A 19,426-nucleotide genomic window follows, 5' to 3' on the forward strand; every position below is an offset into this window, starting at 1 on the left:
ACCAATTTTCCAAAAAACATTGAACACACATATGGAAAAAAAATCATAAGAATTTATTCATGCAAAATGTTTATATAGTAGTATTTAACATTTCAAGAGACACTGTCTTCATCAGTATCATGCCATCACCCACCACATTGTCTGTAACTGACCATGTACATTAGCATAGTAACATAAAAGATGTAAATTACAAAATGTTACATACATTTCAGCTACTTGAAACTGAAAGTATGTAAATGAAAGTAAGTAGTTACACAAATGACTGTAGACATGAAAACACAAATTAAATGGTACTTAAGATAAACATGTGGAAAATACTGCAAACATTACTTTCAAGATGGTTCTAACTAGTTCATTGACAACACTGTATTTGGGGGGGGGGGGGGGGGGGGGGGTGTGTGTTTGTTTTGAATACAAGGGTTTTAGTAGAATTTGAGGTTCTCACAGTGGTGAGTACGAAGATGGGTATCTTCTGGGTCATAGCACCATATAGTCTGGCAGAAGTTTACCAACACTTCAGAGGTTGTTGCTGCCTCCATCAACAGGGAAATTGATGGGTCTTGATATGGGTTTTGTATATAAACTGTTCAATGTATATAGTACTTCATAATAAAATTTATAAGCAGATCAACAACAAATACATTACTTCAAAAATGTAGTTCTAGTTGAGGAAATTAAAGGATGATAATAATGTGTTGTATATTACATTTGTACCAGTTTTTATTTAAAGACCTTTACAACACAAGCTAATCCTCTTCTTGGTTATCCAATGACTTCTTTTTCTTCTTCTTTTTCTTTTTTTCACTGTTTGTTTCTGCCTCTACAAAAGAACCACCGAAAGAATCATCAGGTCCAACTCCAGATTCAGTGGCCTCCTTAAACTTTTTCTTCCTCTTCTTCTTTTTTCCAGACTCTGCAAGAAACAAGTCTTAAAGAACATACCTGCAACCGTGAAAGTACACCAAATCGCATAAGAAAGGTAGTGTTGAAATGAACCTGATGATGGCTGTGTGACAGATAAAACATTGTTCTGAAGTGATGCCAGTAAATACTGCAGTAATATGATAGTGCAACACACTCTCCATTATACCACCCTCTGAACCAAAGACCTCCCTGTAAACACTGCAGAGGTCAGACCCCACATCCTGTCTGAAAGTGGTGGTAATCAGAACAATTCCTGCTCCCGGTGGGAATCAAACCCCAGTCACCCAGGCCACAGTCAGTCACAATTCAGTGCTATTTAATTATTTCAATATGCCATTTCCACTATCATGCCAAATAAGATGGGATAATTATCTTGATTATCTAAGGATTAAGGGGTAGGATAATCCTGGAATTTGCCTGGATGAAAAAACCAGTCACAACAGCCAGTAACCTGACCAAGATTCAAACAAGGTACTTTCCAATATAAGTCTTGAGTATTAGCACCACACCGAACTGATCTACACTTTGTTTACGCAATGTCATGCAAGCAGCAACACTTTTACACAACCTGTATATAAAGAGACATACAAACTGTTTATGTCACTGGTAACAATGCAGCCATTGTAATGTCATGAATGACTGGTAGGCACTGATCTGAATAGCTGGTATTTACAACCAGTTGCTAATAAGTGTCACCACACATGAACATGTCTGAAGCCCTTGGGAAAGACAAAAAACAAACTGGGAACTCTGCAATACAATAGATATAATACTGTACATGCTGCAGAACACCCATTATCTTTATAGACATACTTTAACATTAAAAGGTATTGCATGTGAATGATATCAGCAGAATGCATAATAATAGATATGGCATTACAAGTGGAAGATAAAGATCAAAGGAGCATGCCACACGCAGACAGCATCCAAATTGAATGATACACATAGTAATAAAAAAGAGGAAAAGTATAGGTAAAGGCAGAAGAACAAATCTGTCAGATGGAGAACATTGGTGCCACTTAATCTAGGGTCTTGAAATAGTTTATGGTATTAGATAACTGAAAAAATAAGCAGTTTTTGTTAAGGTAGTTTTTTTGTAGACCATAAAACAACAAAAACTATCTTCAGCTTTCAGTTTCACTGTGTTAATTAACAAATCTTAGGAGATGGGCTTGTGAAATTTGGTTTGGAGATAGATCATGAATACTGTATACTATACAGATTGAAATGTTTATAAGTTAACAACTGCAAACATGGCAATGATGCGAAACTTTCGAGATTACATTTAATAAATTTTGCATAGAATCTGCATACAAGACAAATATGGCTGCCTTTTGGGTTGTAGCACTGTGTAGTCTGGTAGAAGTTTACTGACCTTTCAGAGTGGTCTGCTGCCTCCATCATCAGTGTGACTTCATCACCCTGATGATGAAGGCAGCAAGCAACTCTGCAACAATGGTAAAGTTCTACCACGCTATGTGTAATAACCCATGAAACAGCCATCATGACAACCTGAAATCTCGTGTGCATACAAGAAGTTTTTAAAAAGATATCTTAATAATAATTACAACAACAACGATCACGATGAAGATAGAATGCTAAACTGAAAAGAACATAAGTGGATATGCTGTATACTCCAGTATGGACTGCAACTTTACAAACTTATTTCTCAATTTCATTATAATTAATAAGGTTGAAGTGCACAGAAGTTCCATAAGAGTTCTTTATGTCATACCCAATGAGTGTGATAAGAACACAATGCATCATCACAGATGTTGGTATGACATCACAGCAACCAGAAATTCACTCCCTAACCAGAACACACATTTTATATTCCAATACACTACACGGTATGCAAGGTTTTAAGACAACACATAATTGTTACAAAGACCTTCGTCAAAACAAACATTGGTATGATATCACTGTAACCAGTTCCTGCCACAAAGAAAACACAATACACCACCATTACAAAGATCAATTCGTTACTACCACCAGGACTTGCACCTTTTTAGATCACTCATTGATGTAGTTCATGTTGTTCATATGAGTAAAGCATGATTTTTTGACTGAAAGATGTGATGCATGGGCAGACAGACAGAATATGTCCATAAGACATTATTCACTTATGCTAAAGTGTAAAGAACACCTATAAACATTATCTATATTATGAAAAACATTTCAGCTGATATCATTTTGTTGTCAGTCCCCTCATGTTACATGTTTCCCTGTCATAATGAGAAACAGAATGTGTTGGCAAAAATGCTAGAACACAAAAAGCTAGGAACCCTGCCACTGGAACTGCCAACACATACCTGGGACTTCTTATTGCTTCCAATGATTCTTTAATTAACAGTAATGCATTGTTACTATAGAGGTTGCACATTTAAACTCACCTGTCACCCATGTCTGTTCCTCTTCTTCCTGTGCCTCTACACCATCACCTGAACAAACACACAAAACAACGCTTAGATGTAGACAAGTGTTCACAGATGGTTGCAATATAAAAAATTCTGCATACTAAGAGCCAATTTACTGTCAGTATACACCACATGCAGTTGTCTGGCCGGGTCACCCCACTACGGTAATCGAATAGACCGTACAGCCAGCAACTCGACGCCGAGATGCCAGACTCCTAAGGGGGCCAACGGCGGAGGAGCCCCTTTAGGTGGGGTGATGGTCCCCTCAGTGAAGGAAATGCAACTGAAATCCATCATGAAGCATCTGTTCTCCAGGTTAGGGGTGGCTGCAAAAGGCGTCTGTTCCCCGTGTTAGGGGCAGCCTAAAACAAACCTTGAGGAAAGCAATGGAAAACTACCTCAAGATTTTCTTTCCCAAGAAAACCCATTGGGTCACCGACTTTCAACACTGAAAGCTGGACTGATGATGATGACACACCACATGCACAACAATCACTAATTCAGAAAGATCACAATGTGAATAAAATCTGTATTCCACACCTATTGACCTTCTGACTACATTTTAATTATGTCATTTACAATGATGATATGGGGCAGCTACCAACACACCATGTGTGATAACTGAACAAATTCAGTCACTTAACTGCTATTTTCTTTGTCAGTTGAATATATACACTGAAATTTTTAATAAGTATAAAGGAAGACATGATCCCTTAAACTTCAATGGTATTTAACCAAATTACACAGCTTATGCACTGAGACAATTTTACTGATGAAGGTGAAACAAGAAGCTGTGAATTTCTTACCATAAGTTATGCCTTCAGAGACTGCAGGTTCACTTTTGATCTTCTTTTTCTTTTTGATGCGTTCTTCCCCATGTCCTGTAGTTTCTATATCACCTACTGGTTCATGTTTAATCTTTTTCTTCTTTTTTGGTTGTACATCATCTATAAAAATATTTATTATATGAACATACATAAAAAAAATACAATAACATACAATTCACTCAATTTTCAAATATAAAATCAACTGAAACAATCTACTCTTTGCTGTAACAAAATTGGCTCATTTTAGAAATTGTGTATGACCATCACAGAGTACAAACGTGTATACACAGCTGACAGCTGAATGATACTGAGTATATGACATAACAAAGACCAGAAAAATATGTAAGTTTCACAGTGGACAATGTAATTACAAATATTTTCTCATCTTCTATGTCCTGGAGCTTCATCACCACTAACACCAAAGCTGTGATTCTGAACCACTTACATTCATCTCGTCTTCAGATTCTGTTTCCCAAAGACCCATATAGTGTTCTCTTCCAAGCTGTACCTTGGTCCTCTTTCTAGGAGGCTTCACTATGAATACTCGTGTGTGGACTAATTTACTCCCCTACCAAAGCTACATGTCCAGCCTGATGTAACCTAAATATCATTATTATAACACTAGGTTGACTGAACAAATCTAACATTTATTGTGAATTTAAATTGTCCATTTTGTTTTCAGACACAATTAATTCACGTTCTTCCATATTTCTCTCAGTAAGAGATCCAAAATAAAACAGAAAACTACTTCAAAGCCTGGAGTCTAATAACATAGTAACTTATGTACCAATTTAAACTATTGGCTTTTTCAATTTTCAAATGCTGATAAATTGAAATCCAAGATTATGGTAGTAAGTACAGATTATTTACCAATGGCTTTGAAAAGTAAACTATACTAACTATATATTAACTAACTCCATGGAATGGAGTCCTTCCTGAGAAACTGAGAGTCACCCAGGTGGTCTAGAAACTCTCAGCCTTTTATAGAACCCGATGGTTCACATAACCTTGCTTCTGAACAAGACTAGTCAGAGATGGCTACTTCTGCAACAATCTGGATTAACACTCAACAAGAGTCAATCAACATAAACACAAGCGCTTCACAATTTTCCATATTCTCATACTATGTATTACTTGAAACTGATTTTATCTATCTTTTATTTTTTATTTTCTTTCTAGGCAGTAAAACATATCCATCACATATTCACTTTTTACACAGAAGTGCAATGCTCCATTTTCAACATTAGAATTTTATTACATGTCATGGATACTATTAAATTTCTCTTTAATACCCTTTCTACCCCATTTTTCAAGACTATAACAGGGGTCACTGTAATTACTTACTTTCATCAGTAATTTCCTCAATGAGTGCCTTTCGTGGAGATTCTTTCATTTCATCAAATTTCCTCTTCCTTGTAGGTAGTGTTGAGTCAGCAGCAACTGGGTACTGTCGCACCTCACTACACAAAAAACAAATGCATATAAATTACAAAGAGAAAATCTGATGAGCCAAAAATATGTTACCAATACCAAAGCCCAACACAGATCACTATCCTGAGCCATTCTATTCACCTTCCATCCTCAAAACCTGTGTCCCTTCTCTGGTAAAAGAACACGAAGGCTGAACACTGCTAATACCAACACCTGCTCTGAATATGAACCTGACACAGTCGCATCTATCTCCTGTCCTCATAACCCTTTTCCTTATGATCTATCTTAATGATACCCTCCCATTTCTGATCTTCCAACTGGCCATTTTCCAACAAATTTCCTCACTAAAATTTGTATGTATTCTTAATCCCATCCTAGCTACAAGCCCAACCCAATCATAGGCAACCTGTTTAAGCCTACAATACATAACCACAAAATTTTACATTATAGCCACAACAACCTGCTTGATACAAAACAATGGTTAAAAACTTCAAGAGAAAAAGACCAATTTAATTTGCAAGATAAAATTATATTATATTTCATTAAATTAGGTTGTGTTAATGTGAAATATACTGAGCTGGCTCTTTGTCAATAGGCTGATTAATTTTGGATGCTATAAAAGTCAGAAATTTCTTCACCAACTCAATAACTATCACTGTACCATAAAATTAGTTAATAATTTTATCCTACATAATTATCATAAAAATATAACAAGCAATTTCATGTTAGTACGGCATATTCTATGAAAACCCAGTAGAACATGATCATGTCCACCAGTTTGTAATACAGTGAAACCTCGATGCATCGTTTTCAGCGGGGGTGGGAAATAAAAACGATGAATGCGGGAAAACGATAGATGCGGGAAAGCATTAAAAATTTAAAAAAAAACAATGTTTCTCTTTCAAAGTTACTTCTTTTTACCAAAAAAGTCTTTAATGGACAACTGGTTTGTCGAAACTTTACGTTTTAGACCAAACAGAGCACTTTCCACGTTCAAAATGTTTTCCTCGTCACGTTCACTAATATTAAGCGCATAAAAGAACGACTTCACTTTCGCCAATGTAGCGTGTGCTTCGGCAAAACTCGGCAAAGCTTCGGGCTCGCATTCGTCGTCTTCGTCTTCCTCACCACTCCAACCCCCTTTGCGGACAATAACAGGAAGAATGGAAATACTATTACTGCCGAACTCAACGAAACGTAGCTGTAGAAGACCCTGAACCGCTGGAAACGAGATGAACCAGAAGAATGAAAAGTCCCGCCAGCCTTTCCTTTGTACTTGTAATAAAAGCATTTGTGAAGAAATTCACACTGCACATGCCATCTGGCATCGCTGGAACGAAATATGAGTGCACCCTAATTAAAATCGTAAAATTTCTGACAATGAGCACTGCCATTCACTCCAACTATCACCCCTGCACCGCTGACCCTCATTCCAAAAGAATGTGCTGGTTGGGCGACATAACAGGTTACCACTACTGTGTATTCCAAAAACATTGTGCGTCTTTCGGTATTAATTTATCTCAAAACCCAGCATTTTAAATTCTCAGAAACGATCATTGCGGGAAAATTGTGGGCCAAGACTAAGATTTTTGAACGATCGATGCGATAAAACGATAGTTCGAGGAACGATAGAAGCGGGAAAATGTAACATTATTTTATATGGGATGTATTCGGGACCGAACAAAACGGACGATGCATCCGGGAAAACGATAGTTCCGGGAACGATGGATAGAGGTTTCACTGTAATACAGTAGGGCCCCGCTTTTCGGCGCTCCGCTTTATGGCGATCCGCTAATACGGCGCTCAACAGCTGAGTCAGAGAAGTGCGTCCGGCGCCATTTTCTAGTCGTTGATTCAGTCTGTTTACAGCTTTTGTGCGCTCTGCGTCTCTCTGTATTTCTGGCAATTTTTCAGTTATTACAAACTGTATATTTATATAATATTTTTGTTACTACAGTGTAATTACAATGGTGTCTAAGGGTTGTAGCGATAAAAAGAGGAGTCGTAAGCCTCTTACTTTAAATGCCAAGTTAGAGATGATTAAACTTCGTGAACAAGGCATGTCTATGGGTTCCGAACCATCACCAAAACCAATAAGATTCGTTGAAGAGTCAGATGATGAAGATGCGCCATCTCCTTCATCCTTCCTACTATAAGCATATCAATTTTCAAATTTATATTCACCAATCACTATAAGCTGAGGACAATGTGTATATTACTGATATTCATTTTAATTTCATATCGTTTTCTTAGGCCTAGCACTATTGTGCACTTACTATATGATAGTGTAACATCTTATTAGGCTGTGATATGCATTTACAAGTGAAATAAGGCAAAGATCCGCTTTTCGGCGATTTTCGCTTTACGGCCGGGGTCTGGTCCCTAACCTGCCGTATAAGCGGTGCCCTACTGTAAATACAATTAAATAAATTATTCTCAGAACCAATGCAGTTAGTTCTCACCTCTTGCTATGATACTTCTCCAATTTAGCCTTTGCTTTGCCTGTACCACTAATCCGACGTAAATTGCCTTCTTCTAGAAATCGAATGCGTGCTTCTACTTTCACTTTGTGTTCAGCACCTAAATCCAATGAACAATCTTCTCCTAGAGCATCCACACGAGTAGCCAGTGCTGCTTTAGCAGCCAACATCCTCGAAATCTGAAAAAAGTTACAGCATCATGTAGATACAGTGAATTTCTTCACTTCACATTTCTCAGTATTATATGATTCTCTAAAGGTTTCTGGGCACATTGTCCACTGTCTAAGGCCTCAGTGGTCGAGAAGGTAGCATAAAAGCGGTGTTCAAAAAATCACACGTTTGATCTCAACCAACATAAAACAATATTGGAAAGGCATGTTTCAAAACCTCAATCAAAGCCTCGGACCCTCACTTAATTGTACCTGCACCTTGTGGTGGTGGGGCTTGAGTACCTCAGTGACCGTAAGAGCTATGCTGGCGGTAGCATAGCTACTGGTAGGGCCTCCCTAGCCAGATTGGTCGAGGGGGAAAGGTCAGACTAAGACAGATACCCTGGTCCTCCAGGTTGGGGGTTGGTCACAAGGCTAACAACCTTGCACCGTAAAAAGGAACATGTTCCTTTATATTGGAAAGGCATTCTCAACACAGACAGTGATATCAGCAGGTTGCTTCATCAATGACAATGGTGTAAAGAAACTGTGGAGTTGGATCACTCTTACATGAACTAAATAGTAAAGGCAACAATGGTATCCAAGGTCAATGTAAGCCAACCACCACCTCAGTTTCCATTGTTGAAACAATATATTCCAAACAATGACCTTGTTCTCCATTGCAAAACGTTTCCCAACAATAATCTCAGTGAACTCTATCACAGTATGTCATTCTATGATCATGAATGTATTTCTTTTACCTTGCCCTTATTCACTGTGCTGGTCTGTCCTACAAGAGTGGTATGAAATATCAAGCCATACTTTGGCGTGTCTTTCTTAGTCTTCAAAGCACGGAACAAAGCTTTCTCTGCTCCCAGGATCTGTACAGTAGAAGCTGGATGCTTAGCCAAGTTGATCAAGGAACCTGAAAACCAAACACATGTGATCCTTGACATTTTGGAGACAACTACTAACAGTAAAAAAGTATAAATAAAGTGCTGATGCAGAGCTGACAACTTTCAGTAACAAAACCACCAATAAGCAAGCAGAATTCACTTTCTAATCTTGGTCCATGCAACATTTCACTCAAACATTCTCAATGCATAAATATTATACTTACCAGCATGAGAAATTAACCGTGCCCCAACTAATTCTCCTACTAAAACTGTAAGGTTGGGTGCCATGGCCATCATTCTGCTGCGTAAGTAGTCATACAATTGTGAACGATATGATGAGATCTCAATCACCTGGAATGCATGAAGTCATGTGAATGCCAGCATACATCTAAAATAACTACAACTACTGGAAAGCTACTAAAATATTAACATATTATAATATTTATCTGAATGCAAAGCAGAAAAACATTTTAACAAGAGTGAAAAAGCATACTCCTGTTTTAAAATTACTCTTTGTAATTCCACATAACTTGTGAACCATGTTAATTTATTCCAGATACAAATCCATTGCTGCAAAGCTACTAAACTTTATCAATATGAGACTGTATTGAGACAAATTAGTCCTTGTACTTCATAAAATACACACTCCAGTTAAGAAGAGCATTTCAAATAGATAACCATACATCTTACTGAGATCGGCACCTTATGACCCATATGAGCAACTCATTCTAGTTTTTCAAGAAAACTAATAGCCTGATTTTAGCTTTATGTAGAGGCTATTTTGCAGTAATAAGAAACCCAAATTAAGTTTAAACAGTCAACTCACATGCCAACAACTTTTATCAGACTTACTGTCGTGAAAACCTCAAATCCTACAAACTTTTATTACACCAGTTCTCACATAAAACACACATATGCATTTCAACTCTCACAATGGGATCACGAGTGTCTTCTTCAGAGATCTGATTAAAAATGCACCCCTTCCAACATTAACATTTACAAAATTAAAAATACAAAGTGGGAAAAATATACTCTGTTAAAATTTGCAAAAACCAGTCAGCATTTCATTTCCCTTCCTATTTTAAAATATATTTCACTGTTGGTAATGTAGGTCACTGCAGTACAATCTTGCAATATGCCACTTCTTTAGTTTATATAGGTTACTTGAGTTGCTACCTATGTCTTTCAGAAATCTAGTTTACTCACATTTAACACTATCATGTATGCTGTTATATATATTATTAGATTCACCACTGTTTTGTGTGTACTTGTCACCTTTACTACATGGATATAGCTCCTCTGTAGTACTGGTGGTGCACTACACTACAATGACATAATACAATTATACTAGGTTGCAGTTACAAGAGATCTGGTTGTTTTACAGTTAAGACATCTGTTACTATTATCAGCATTCCTGGTCATACCATTTTTCTTTTACAACAGCTAAATGAAACAACTTACACTCAACATTACATGGTATGAAAGGTTATATGAAAATAAAATTTGCCTGACAATTTTACATGTAAACTTCCAATACTAAACTTAAACAAAATAAATTTAGTAACTTAAAGATATAACGTGGAAATTGAGAGATATATGAAATACCCATTATATGCCAATTTTATATATTTCATGGCAACCATTCTGTTCACACCTGTACAGTATAACTGCAGAAGCATGGACTCCTTACTTCAGGAATAACATGCTTGTAATTATACACATATTAACCTGATCACACAAATGCTGGATATTCATGATATCATCCTCAGATATTTCTGTTCCCATTGATATCTCCGCTGCATCTTTCACTTTTGCCTCTACTTCTTCAGGCAGAATATCCGAGAGGTCAGTAGAACTCGTGCATTCCCGTGTACCTGTGTGACAGAAATTGAAATGATACATTGACAAAGTAACATAAAGTCTAACATAAATATCCATAGATCAACTGATACCCAGGTTATTTAATGACGATATACATGGGATAGCTGGTAAACCTGGCGATACTGAAACCAGATACCTGCTGAATAGAAGTCTAAAGCCGTACTCCTACTGATCAGTGAAAATATCTGAAAAACTGACAACCTGGTTTCTTCCCTTAGCCGTGACATTGCAATCCAGTAAAATAGTCCAAGACTGTAAGTGGGTGCCATCACAGAAATTATAACTAAGTGGTACTGAGTATGACTTGAGATTTTCAGGGCAGATGAGTACAAAGATGGCTGTCTTCTGGGTTGTAGCACTATGTAGTCTGGTAGAAGTTTACTAACATTTCAGAGGTCCTTGTTGCCTCCATCATCAGAGTGATTGAAGAAGAAGGCAGCAAGGACCCCTGAAACATTGGTAAACTTCTACTAGACTACATGGCGCTTCAAGCCAGAAGACAGTCGACTTCTTAGTGGTACTGAGTGTGACTACACTTGTGTCTGACAGAAAATGATAATACCTTAATGCTGAACAAAGCAAAACAATGGAACCCAATTAGGAAAACAATACGGTACAAACCATTCTAGACAAAAAATCATATAAAACCAAAAAACTCATCACCATAATGATGAAGGCAGAAAGCATCTCTGAAACAGGTAAGTTTCTACCAAACTACATGGCGCAACCCAGAAGACAGGTATCTTCATATAATGAGAAAACTGATATTTCAGAAGATGATGACATCACGTCAGTTTATAACATATACTTACCAATAAGTCTGACAGTCTTGACAAAAGCTATGTTATCTGTAATGATTTTTCCAAGTTCTGGAAAGTGCCATCCGTACCATTCTCGACACCTCATGATGTAGTTATTTAACTCCTTGTCTAAATCATCCAGAAGACAAATAGCCTGCACGATCATTGTATCTATCTTGTCAGGACTGAATTTCAGTTTGTACCTGGAAAGGCTGTGAACATAACATATCTTTTAGCATGAGACTATTCAATGTGTATCTTTTTCTGGTGAATCACATAGAAGCCTGATTGAGTACAATACCACAGAATATATAACATAATTATTCAACAATTCATATCTGCTGGAGACATAAAAAAATATGTAAAAATAGGAAAATATTTTAACTTTCCTGGTATTATTACAAATGTACATCAGTAAACAGTGTAATATGTCAAAATAGAAAGGAATGAAATAGACATAAGTGATTGGTCACTATATTATACAATTATATATAAAAAAATGGATTCTATAGGAATGCCACATACATTTTAACCTTGGACAATGGACAAAGTTCAAAACCTCAATAAACCCGGCTAAAAAATATTTGTTTCTAAAAATGTTTATGACATGGTATTTGATCAACACTTATTTGCTAATTGACATAACTTTCATACATGTAATTGGACCCTAAGGTAAACAGCCCTTAAAGTAAATAAAACCCTCATAAAAATTAATAATATTCATAAAACAAAGTTACCTAACCTGTGGCACCAGAAACAAGAGAGCAATGGACCAGATTTATAGAAGATAGCATTTACCTGTGGGCCAACCCCAAGGCCATAGCTGTCATCTCCTTCTTTGGAAAGCCAGCCAGCAAGCTGTCCATCTGTGACCGAATACAACGCATCAGTTCCTGTACTGAAGTATTAGACAGACAGGACAGATTCAACTTGTCTTTTATGGCATTTCCAAGCTTTGCATCAGCCACTAGTAACTGCTCCTGCAGGTCCTTTGCCACTACATTCTTCAGCATCTTTTTCAGTGACTTTGACATCTTTCCTTCAACAGCTGCTGTTGTAGCAGCTAAGGCTTCTGTTGTGTCTGTGAACTTCTCAAAATGCTTCAATTTGACACTATAAAAAATAAAATAAACTTATTGATTTGAAGTTCTCATGGTAGTGAGGATGAAGATGGCAGTTGTGAAGGAAGCAACTAGATTAGGAGGCTTACATAAGTTAAAATAATTATGTTAAGAACAGAAAATAAACAAATCCTGAATTCAGATATATTTATAAGTGGTAACTGTATGTACAACAGAACTAACTTAACCATTCTTTCCTTGTCAATTAGTACTTATATATGTGATATAGTGGAAAATCAATACTCTCCTGTATATTTAATTATATTAAATCCTCTACACATATTTGCCAAACAGTACACTTAATGAAAACGTACGAGAAAAACAAATGGTTATTTTAATTATCTAGGTAAGTGAAATTTCTGTCATTACAAAATTCAGAATAGGTATGTTTATAAAATATGCTTTCACACACATATCTGGTCTCTACAAGATCATAGATTACACCGTAAAATGGGCAGGAGAAATGCATATGATGTAGGAAGCTGATTACTATACTTACACTCTACTGGCCGCTTCTGGCGTTTCAAAATCATGGTAGAGGTTCTCTGTTTTCGTTAGTTTCTTCTGGTCAAGTAACTAAAACATAAAAACCACAGTGATAGCTGATAACATACACTGAAAAAGGCAAATTATTTGAAAGTGCCATCATAACCATAAAAACCATAATTTACACATATATTAACAAAGATTACCTAGTTCTTACCTTAAAAATTGCATAACCAGCAGGAGTTTCAAACAACACCAACATGGTGAAAAATTATACCAACAATACAGTTAATTACAATCAGCAACTTTCAACACACACGCGCTCTCCTTCATCGCCGGTAGAATTTTCCATTGAGTACAACAGAATGCCATGTGATTGTGTCCACAGAGATCATCATTACATGTCACAGAAGACATAACCACGGATAACATATAAATGTAGCAGCTTGGGTATATTTTCTACTTGATTGATACATAAACAGAATGTTACCATAAAAAAGAATAGACAAAGCAACAGAGCCTGCAGTTACATACAAAAACTATGTCTAATAAATAATAATAATAATAATTTTACAATATCCTCATGGAATTTGGCATTCTCATGAAAGTAATTAGGCTTGTAAGATTTGAGGTTAGGTTAGCCTTATTAAAATGTGTTTGAATAAAGTACGTGTAGGTAAACATTTATCTGATATATTTCCTATTCAGAACGGTCTAAAACAAAATGTTTTATCGCCATTGCTTTTCAACTTCGCTTTAGAATATGTCATTAGGAAGGGCCATGGAACGTTGGAAATTTCTTGAGTGGTTGGTTTCTCAGGAAGGACTACGTTCTCGATATAAAGTTTAGTGTATGATATTGTAACAATGACAACCACACATTTCACAGATGCAGCTGTTTGGAGGTTGCTGTTATTGTTATAATCAACACAGAATTTTGCAGTTGTGCAGGGGTATTGATGGGTTACGACACTATACACTATACAATGTTTTGGAAGAACCTATCGTTTCTATTGTAAAACGACAGATGCTGTTTTGAACTATATAATGCAGGAACGAAAGTCTAACAAGAATCTGATTTATCTTTAACAGCATTCATATAGTAAAATTTATAAACAAAATCAAATACTTGGTACGACGAAAGCAATAACATACTGCAAGACCGGAATTTGTTTAATTAGGAAACTATTAGCTTGAAGTAGAACAATTAAATGTTATATAAGATATGTGAGTGGACCCAAATATTTAGTTCGATGGGTGATTCATGGTAACAAAGAAGAAAACGGTAATAAATGTTATGAGAATCGCAACCTGACAATGCTATAATGATAGTATTTGGAACCAATATAGGCACAAACGCGCTTCGTATTTCATAGTTTAATGCAGTACCCTGATTTAAACAACCCTGATATAAACAATACAGAATCGAAATGCAATACTAAAACCAGTTGTTGCCAAAATGGCAGGCTCGGCTTTGAGAAGGTTAATGGCAGAGTATAAGCGTAAGTTTTATGTCGTTTGTAAGGCGTTAGTTCTCAAAACGAATCTACAAATAACAATAGGATTTTATGTCTTTTCTGTAAGTTTAGCCATGTTGCACAAGCTCCAATGTGTATGTTCTTTGAAACGTGACTGGCATATTGGAACGAGAATGATTTTGAATCGTCCTGATGGCTGTGTCTGCATTCATAAAAATGATGAGAATAAGATGAAACTGTCGAGTTCATTTTGCCGCGTGGTCGACCACATTACTGGTGCAATAATTGGAACTGGCAGGAAACGTTTGAATGAGAAGTTTATGTTCTGTAAGATACTCGTATTTTGTTGAGGATGGGCATGGTTAAAGGAAATTTAATTTTTTCTCCATATTTGGCGTTCGTAGCAGGAAAATAGTAATTGCCAGATTTTCCTTCAAGAAACACACTCATTACAAGCTATAGTGTTGTAATCTGGGCTGATAGCAGATTATGCTTATTTTGTACATGTTTCAGAACTAACTCTTAATCCACCAGAAGGTATAATTGCTGGCCCTGTTAATGAAGAAAATTTTTTTGAGTGGGAAGCACTAATAACGTAAGTTGTAGAAGTCTTATTGAACAATATTCCTGATGACTGAAAGGTAAATTTTGACTGTTGATATGCCACCATAAAGGATGAAATAAAATTGCAGGATTAGTTCCCTTTATATGCCCAGGGGGAGCAGAGGGCTCTACTCATTCTCAACTTTGGTGTTAGGTAAGGGTGAGTGGTCAGTGTCATAACCTGGCTGCGATTTACCCCGAGAAAAGGACCGTGTTACCCATCGACAGAAGGCTGGATGGGCCCCAGAGCTGGTCTGGATGCAGAAGCTAGAGGAAAAGTCCCCCGCCCTTATTTGGGACCAAACCCTGGTGATTCAGTCCATAGTCAGTCACTATACTGACTGAGCTACCAATCGTGTCATAACCTGGTCACGATTTATCCCCAGGAAAGGGCCCTGTTACCCATTTGACAGAAGGCTAGATGGTCCCCAGAGCAGGTCTGGATGCAGAGGCTAGAGGAAAAATCCTTGATCATCCTATTTATAGTCAGTCACTATACTGACTGAGCTACCCATCTCATGATGGTAATGAAAGCCTTTTTAATATTTGGCGGTGAGAGTTCTATACTATTCATTGTTCTCATAAAAGTGACAATGACTGTTATGTTGCAGTTAAAGAAAACAATACATTATGTGGAAGTGGAGCGCCAGTTCTGCATGCAGTTTACCTGAGGATGTATACATAAAGAGACCAATATGAATTTTAAAATTAATTTAATGGAGCCCAGTCATTGCAGAGCTGATCAAAGGATTACCTTCCTTTTATTGAAGTCAAAGTTTCATTACTATCACAAGAGCCTGTAACTTATCCTTATCTTGAGTTAGATGAATCCAGTCTACACATTTACATCCTATTGCTTTAAGATGCATTGAAATATTATCATCACATTTATACCTATCTTGTTTTCCTTTACTGACTGAACAGAAACATAACAATGGTCCAAATGAGTGTTATTGCAGTATATGCATAGACCTGTTTGTGTGCATGCATGTGTAGGTATGCACATTTGTGCATAGTCCTGATTCTGTTTTTGATTCCTCTTATAATTATTTGTAAACCACATTCTGTGTTCTTGTTTAAAATAACTGTATGCATATCTTTTAAATATTCTCATAACAGTTTAAAGGAAACTTTACAAATAATGGTGTCTTTTCTTGTGCCAGAATGGCACCCAGAATTGTTTGTTCATCTTTCTTGCAGTGGACCAGAAGGAACATGCTTTGAGGGAGGAGTATTCCCAGCAAAACTGATTTTCCCACCAGATTATCCACTGAGTCCACCAAAGATGCAGTTTACTTGTGAAATGTTCCATCCAAATAGTATGTATTTTGTTATGTATTAACTCTGGCTTATCCAACATTTAGAACAGGGATTCTCAATTTGCAGCCACATCCTATTTCTGTATGATCAGTTTGAGTATCTCCCTTCCAGCTGCACTTGATATAAAGTTGGTATCTGTCTTTGATGTTTGTCAATCAGTTTTTGGATGCCTTCCTGTTTCCATCACATATACTTACAGTATCCTTTTGTGTATTGCTTGCTTGCACACTATTCCACAAGAGTAGATTGTAGTAGCCTGAAATGTTAATGCCACTGTGTGCTCCTGACCACATCACGTCATGTGATATAAAAGAAGAGAGAACTTTAAGTCTGAGCTTGTAAGGATAATTATGTTTGTGCTATTCTGGTTTCTGATTAATCAAGTCTGATAAAGTTTTTGGCACAGCAAAGGTAATTAATTATAGCAATATGCACCCTATGACAAAAGCAGTTGTGAACAACAATTTGTTAGTAAGACTTAATAAACAGGTTTAATAAAGCCACTACGATTGTATTTACTTCATTGTACTCAACAGTATCAAACAGTCATTCATGCTATGTATTTGGGAGGTCATGGATTTTATTCTCAGTCCAGAGATTATACCAACTGATACAAAAAATGGCAGCTGAATTTTTGATGCTTCTGTACATCTGCTGTCATGTACCCCCATCAGTTGTCAGCTTCAGTAACTTGCTGTATTCTTGCTGAGATAGTTGGCACATAAAGTATGTAGATACTTCAGGTGTGAAACAGATGCCAGCGTACCAACCCATGATGTTACCAAAGTGCAAGAATGTGATGCTGATGAGTGTGATACAAGCATTCAAAGTAAACAAAGAAATATTAGTGAGGAAATGTTGCAGTTTGTATTTTACTCTCTCTGCACCACCTGCCTACCATCTGACACTCTACTGCCAATGAAGATGGTAGAGGATTGTTAAACAAACCAAGAATCGATAATCAATAGATGTAATAGGAAGGTACAGTACTTCGTTGAAACCTGGCCACAGCACTAGCTATACTACCTAAGGTTTTCCATTATTTCTGTCAGTCCTTCCAGGAAAATGCTTACAGCGGACCACATCCATTCCAGATCACCATACACAGGATGTGACATATCACCTTAAATACAGAGGTGCACTGTAATGTAGCCACATTCTTATTCTTATACAGAGTAATATCATTTAAATGAAGAGGTAGTTTGTTCTGTAGGAGAGGGTACATTGTTGCTGATTGGTTGTTTGATGTGTAATTCTGTGTATCTTGCTTTTTGTATAGGTATTAACCATATGCATTCCATTTACAAACTGAGTAGCAATGTGTATGAATTCTCTTCACTTCCCTTTGATTTACATCAGTAGAATAAACTTCACATCTACAACTTTAAATGTGTGTGGTTCTCTATATGGTTTAAGAATCAGACATGTTCATATATCATTTTTGTACTCAGAGATTACCCAGTTATCCTTAGGTTTTCATGGCAGGGGTTAAATGTGTAGCTCTCCTGGTTTTCAGGGATAAGCCACAGTGATTGCTGGTTTTCTGATTTTTTTGCAAATACTGCAACTGCAGCCTTCAGGATGAAAGCCTGTGTGTGTTGGGGGGGGGGGGGGGGGGTTGATATGAATGTGTCAGCATACTAGCAGGGTGCTATACCTGCTGTCCATGCCAAATTTCAATGTAACAGTTCTGTTGTGAAATTGGTGCAGTCTAGTCTTTTAATTGGTTTTCATGTATTAATGTGTGGAACTGTTTTCTAGTTTATGCTGATGGACAAGTCTGCATATCCATACTCCATGCTCCTGGTGATGACCCCATGGGCTATGAATCGAGTGCAGAGCGGTGGAGCCCAGTTCAGAGTGTTGAGAAAATACTACTATCAGTTGTCAGCATGTTGGCAGGTACAAATAGAAGAGATTCTTTGTGAAAAATAAAACAGTCCATTACAGAATTATTTTGAAGTATGTTTTTTTCTTGTAGAACCCAATGATGAAAGCGGTGCCAATGTTGATGCAGCGAAAATGTGGCGGGAAGACCGTGAAGAGTTCAACAGGATAGCAGACAGAATAGTCAGGAAAACTCTTGGGCTCCCTCTGCCCTAAACATTCCAAACACATCTCATGGAAGCAACAATTCTGTGTACAAACACTCAGTTAAAAGTACACAGTATTAAATTTCTACCCAGAATTAAGATTTGTATATGTGCAATGTACAGCTGTTTCCTTAAATCTTTAAAATTAATATAATGAACTCTGAATTTGTTCATTGCCCATGTATAAATCACACACACACTACTTATGAATTAAAATGTATTACAAAGGATAGAATGTAAATATTCTTAATAAATAAATTTAAATTATGATTTAGTGACATTTTATTATTATACTGGGATTCAAATTTCCTCCAGTGCCAGGATCTCTCAGTCAGTAAAATTATGGGCAGGGTGTCCAGAGTTCAGTCCCCAGCATGGACAGGGATGTTTCTTTTTTAAACATTCACACTACCAACTATGGGATTCTCTCAGAGCCCTTTCTTCCCAAGGACAGAGGTCAGAATGTGAAGCTGACTACTCAGTTCCATCTAGTGTGGAGATCTAGAATGTATGAAGTTTG

The 19,426-nt window shown here is 36.9% G+C and overlaps 2 protein-coding genes across 2 annotated transcripts; one reads left to right on the forward strand and one right to left on the reverse strand.

The window, feature by feature from the left end:
* Nucleotides 1–32: 32 nt before the first annotated feature.
* Nucleotides 33–13,790, reverse strand: nop5 (nop5 ribonucleoprotein). Its single transcript, XM_022076550.2, has 12 exons — nt 13,630–13,790; nt 13,426–13,502; nt 12,604–12,918; nt 11,818–12,017; nt 10,853–10,998; nt 9,349–9,475; nt 8,990–9,153; nt 8,062–8,258; nt 5,513–5,628; nt 4,148–4,288; nt 3,318–3,365; nt 33–913 (listed from the first exon to the last, which is right to left on the reverse strand). The coding sequence occupies exons 1-12, from the start codon at nt 13,672–13,674 to the stop codon at nt 747–749; spliced, it is 1,743 nt and encodes a 580-aa protein (XP_021932242.1). The 5' UTR covers nt 13,675–13,790; the 3' UTR covers nt 33–746.
* A 923-nt stretch (nt 13,791–14,713) lies between these two features.
* Nucleotides 14,714–19,180, forward strand: Ubc7 (ubiquitin conjugating enzyme 7). The gene is made up of 5 exons (XM_022076619.2): nt 14,714–14,914; nt 15,404–15,485; nt 16,694–16,812; nt 18,575–18,715; nt 18,795–19,180. The coding sequence occupies exons 1-5, from the start codon at nt 14,872–14,874 to the stop codon at nt 18,914–18,916; spliced, it is 507 nt and encodes a 168-aa protein (XP_021932311.1). The 5' UTR covers nt 14,714–14,871; the 3' UTR covers nt 18,917–19,180.
* Nucleotides 19,181–19,426: the final 246 nt, after the last annotated feature.

This window comes from Zootermopsis nevadensis, unplaced genomic scaffold, assembly GCF_977971745.1.
Source record: "Zootermopsis nevadensis isolate Lab colony 2312 unplaced genomic scaffold, Znev_1.0 Znev_ptg000017l, whole genome shotgun sequence".
NCBI lineage: Eukaryota > Metazoa > Arthropoda > Insecta > Blattodea > Termopsidae > Zootermopsis > Zootermopsis nevadensis.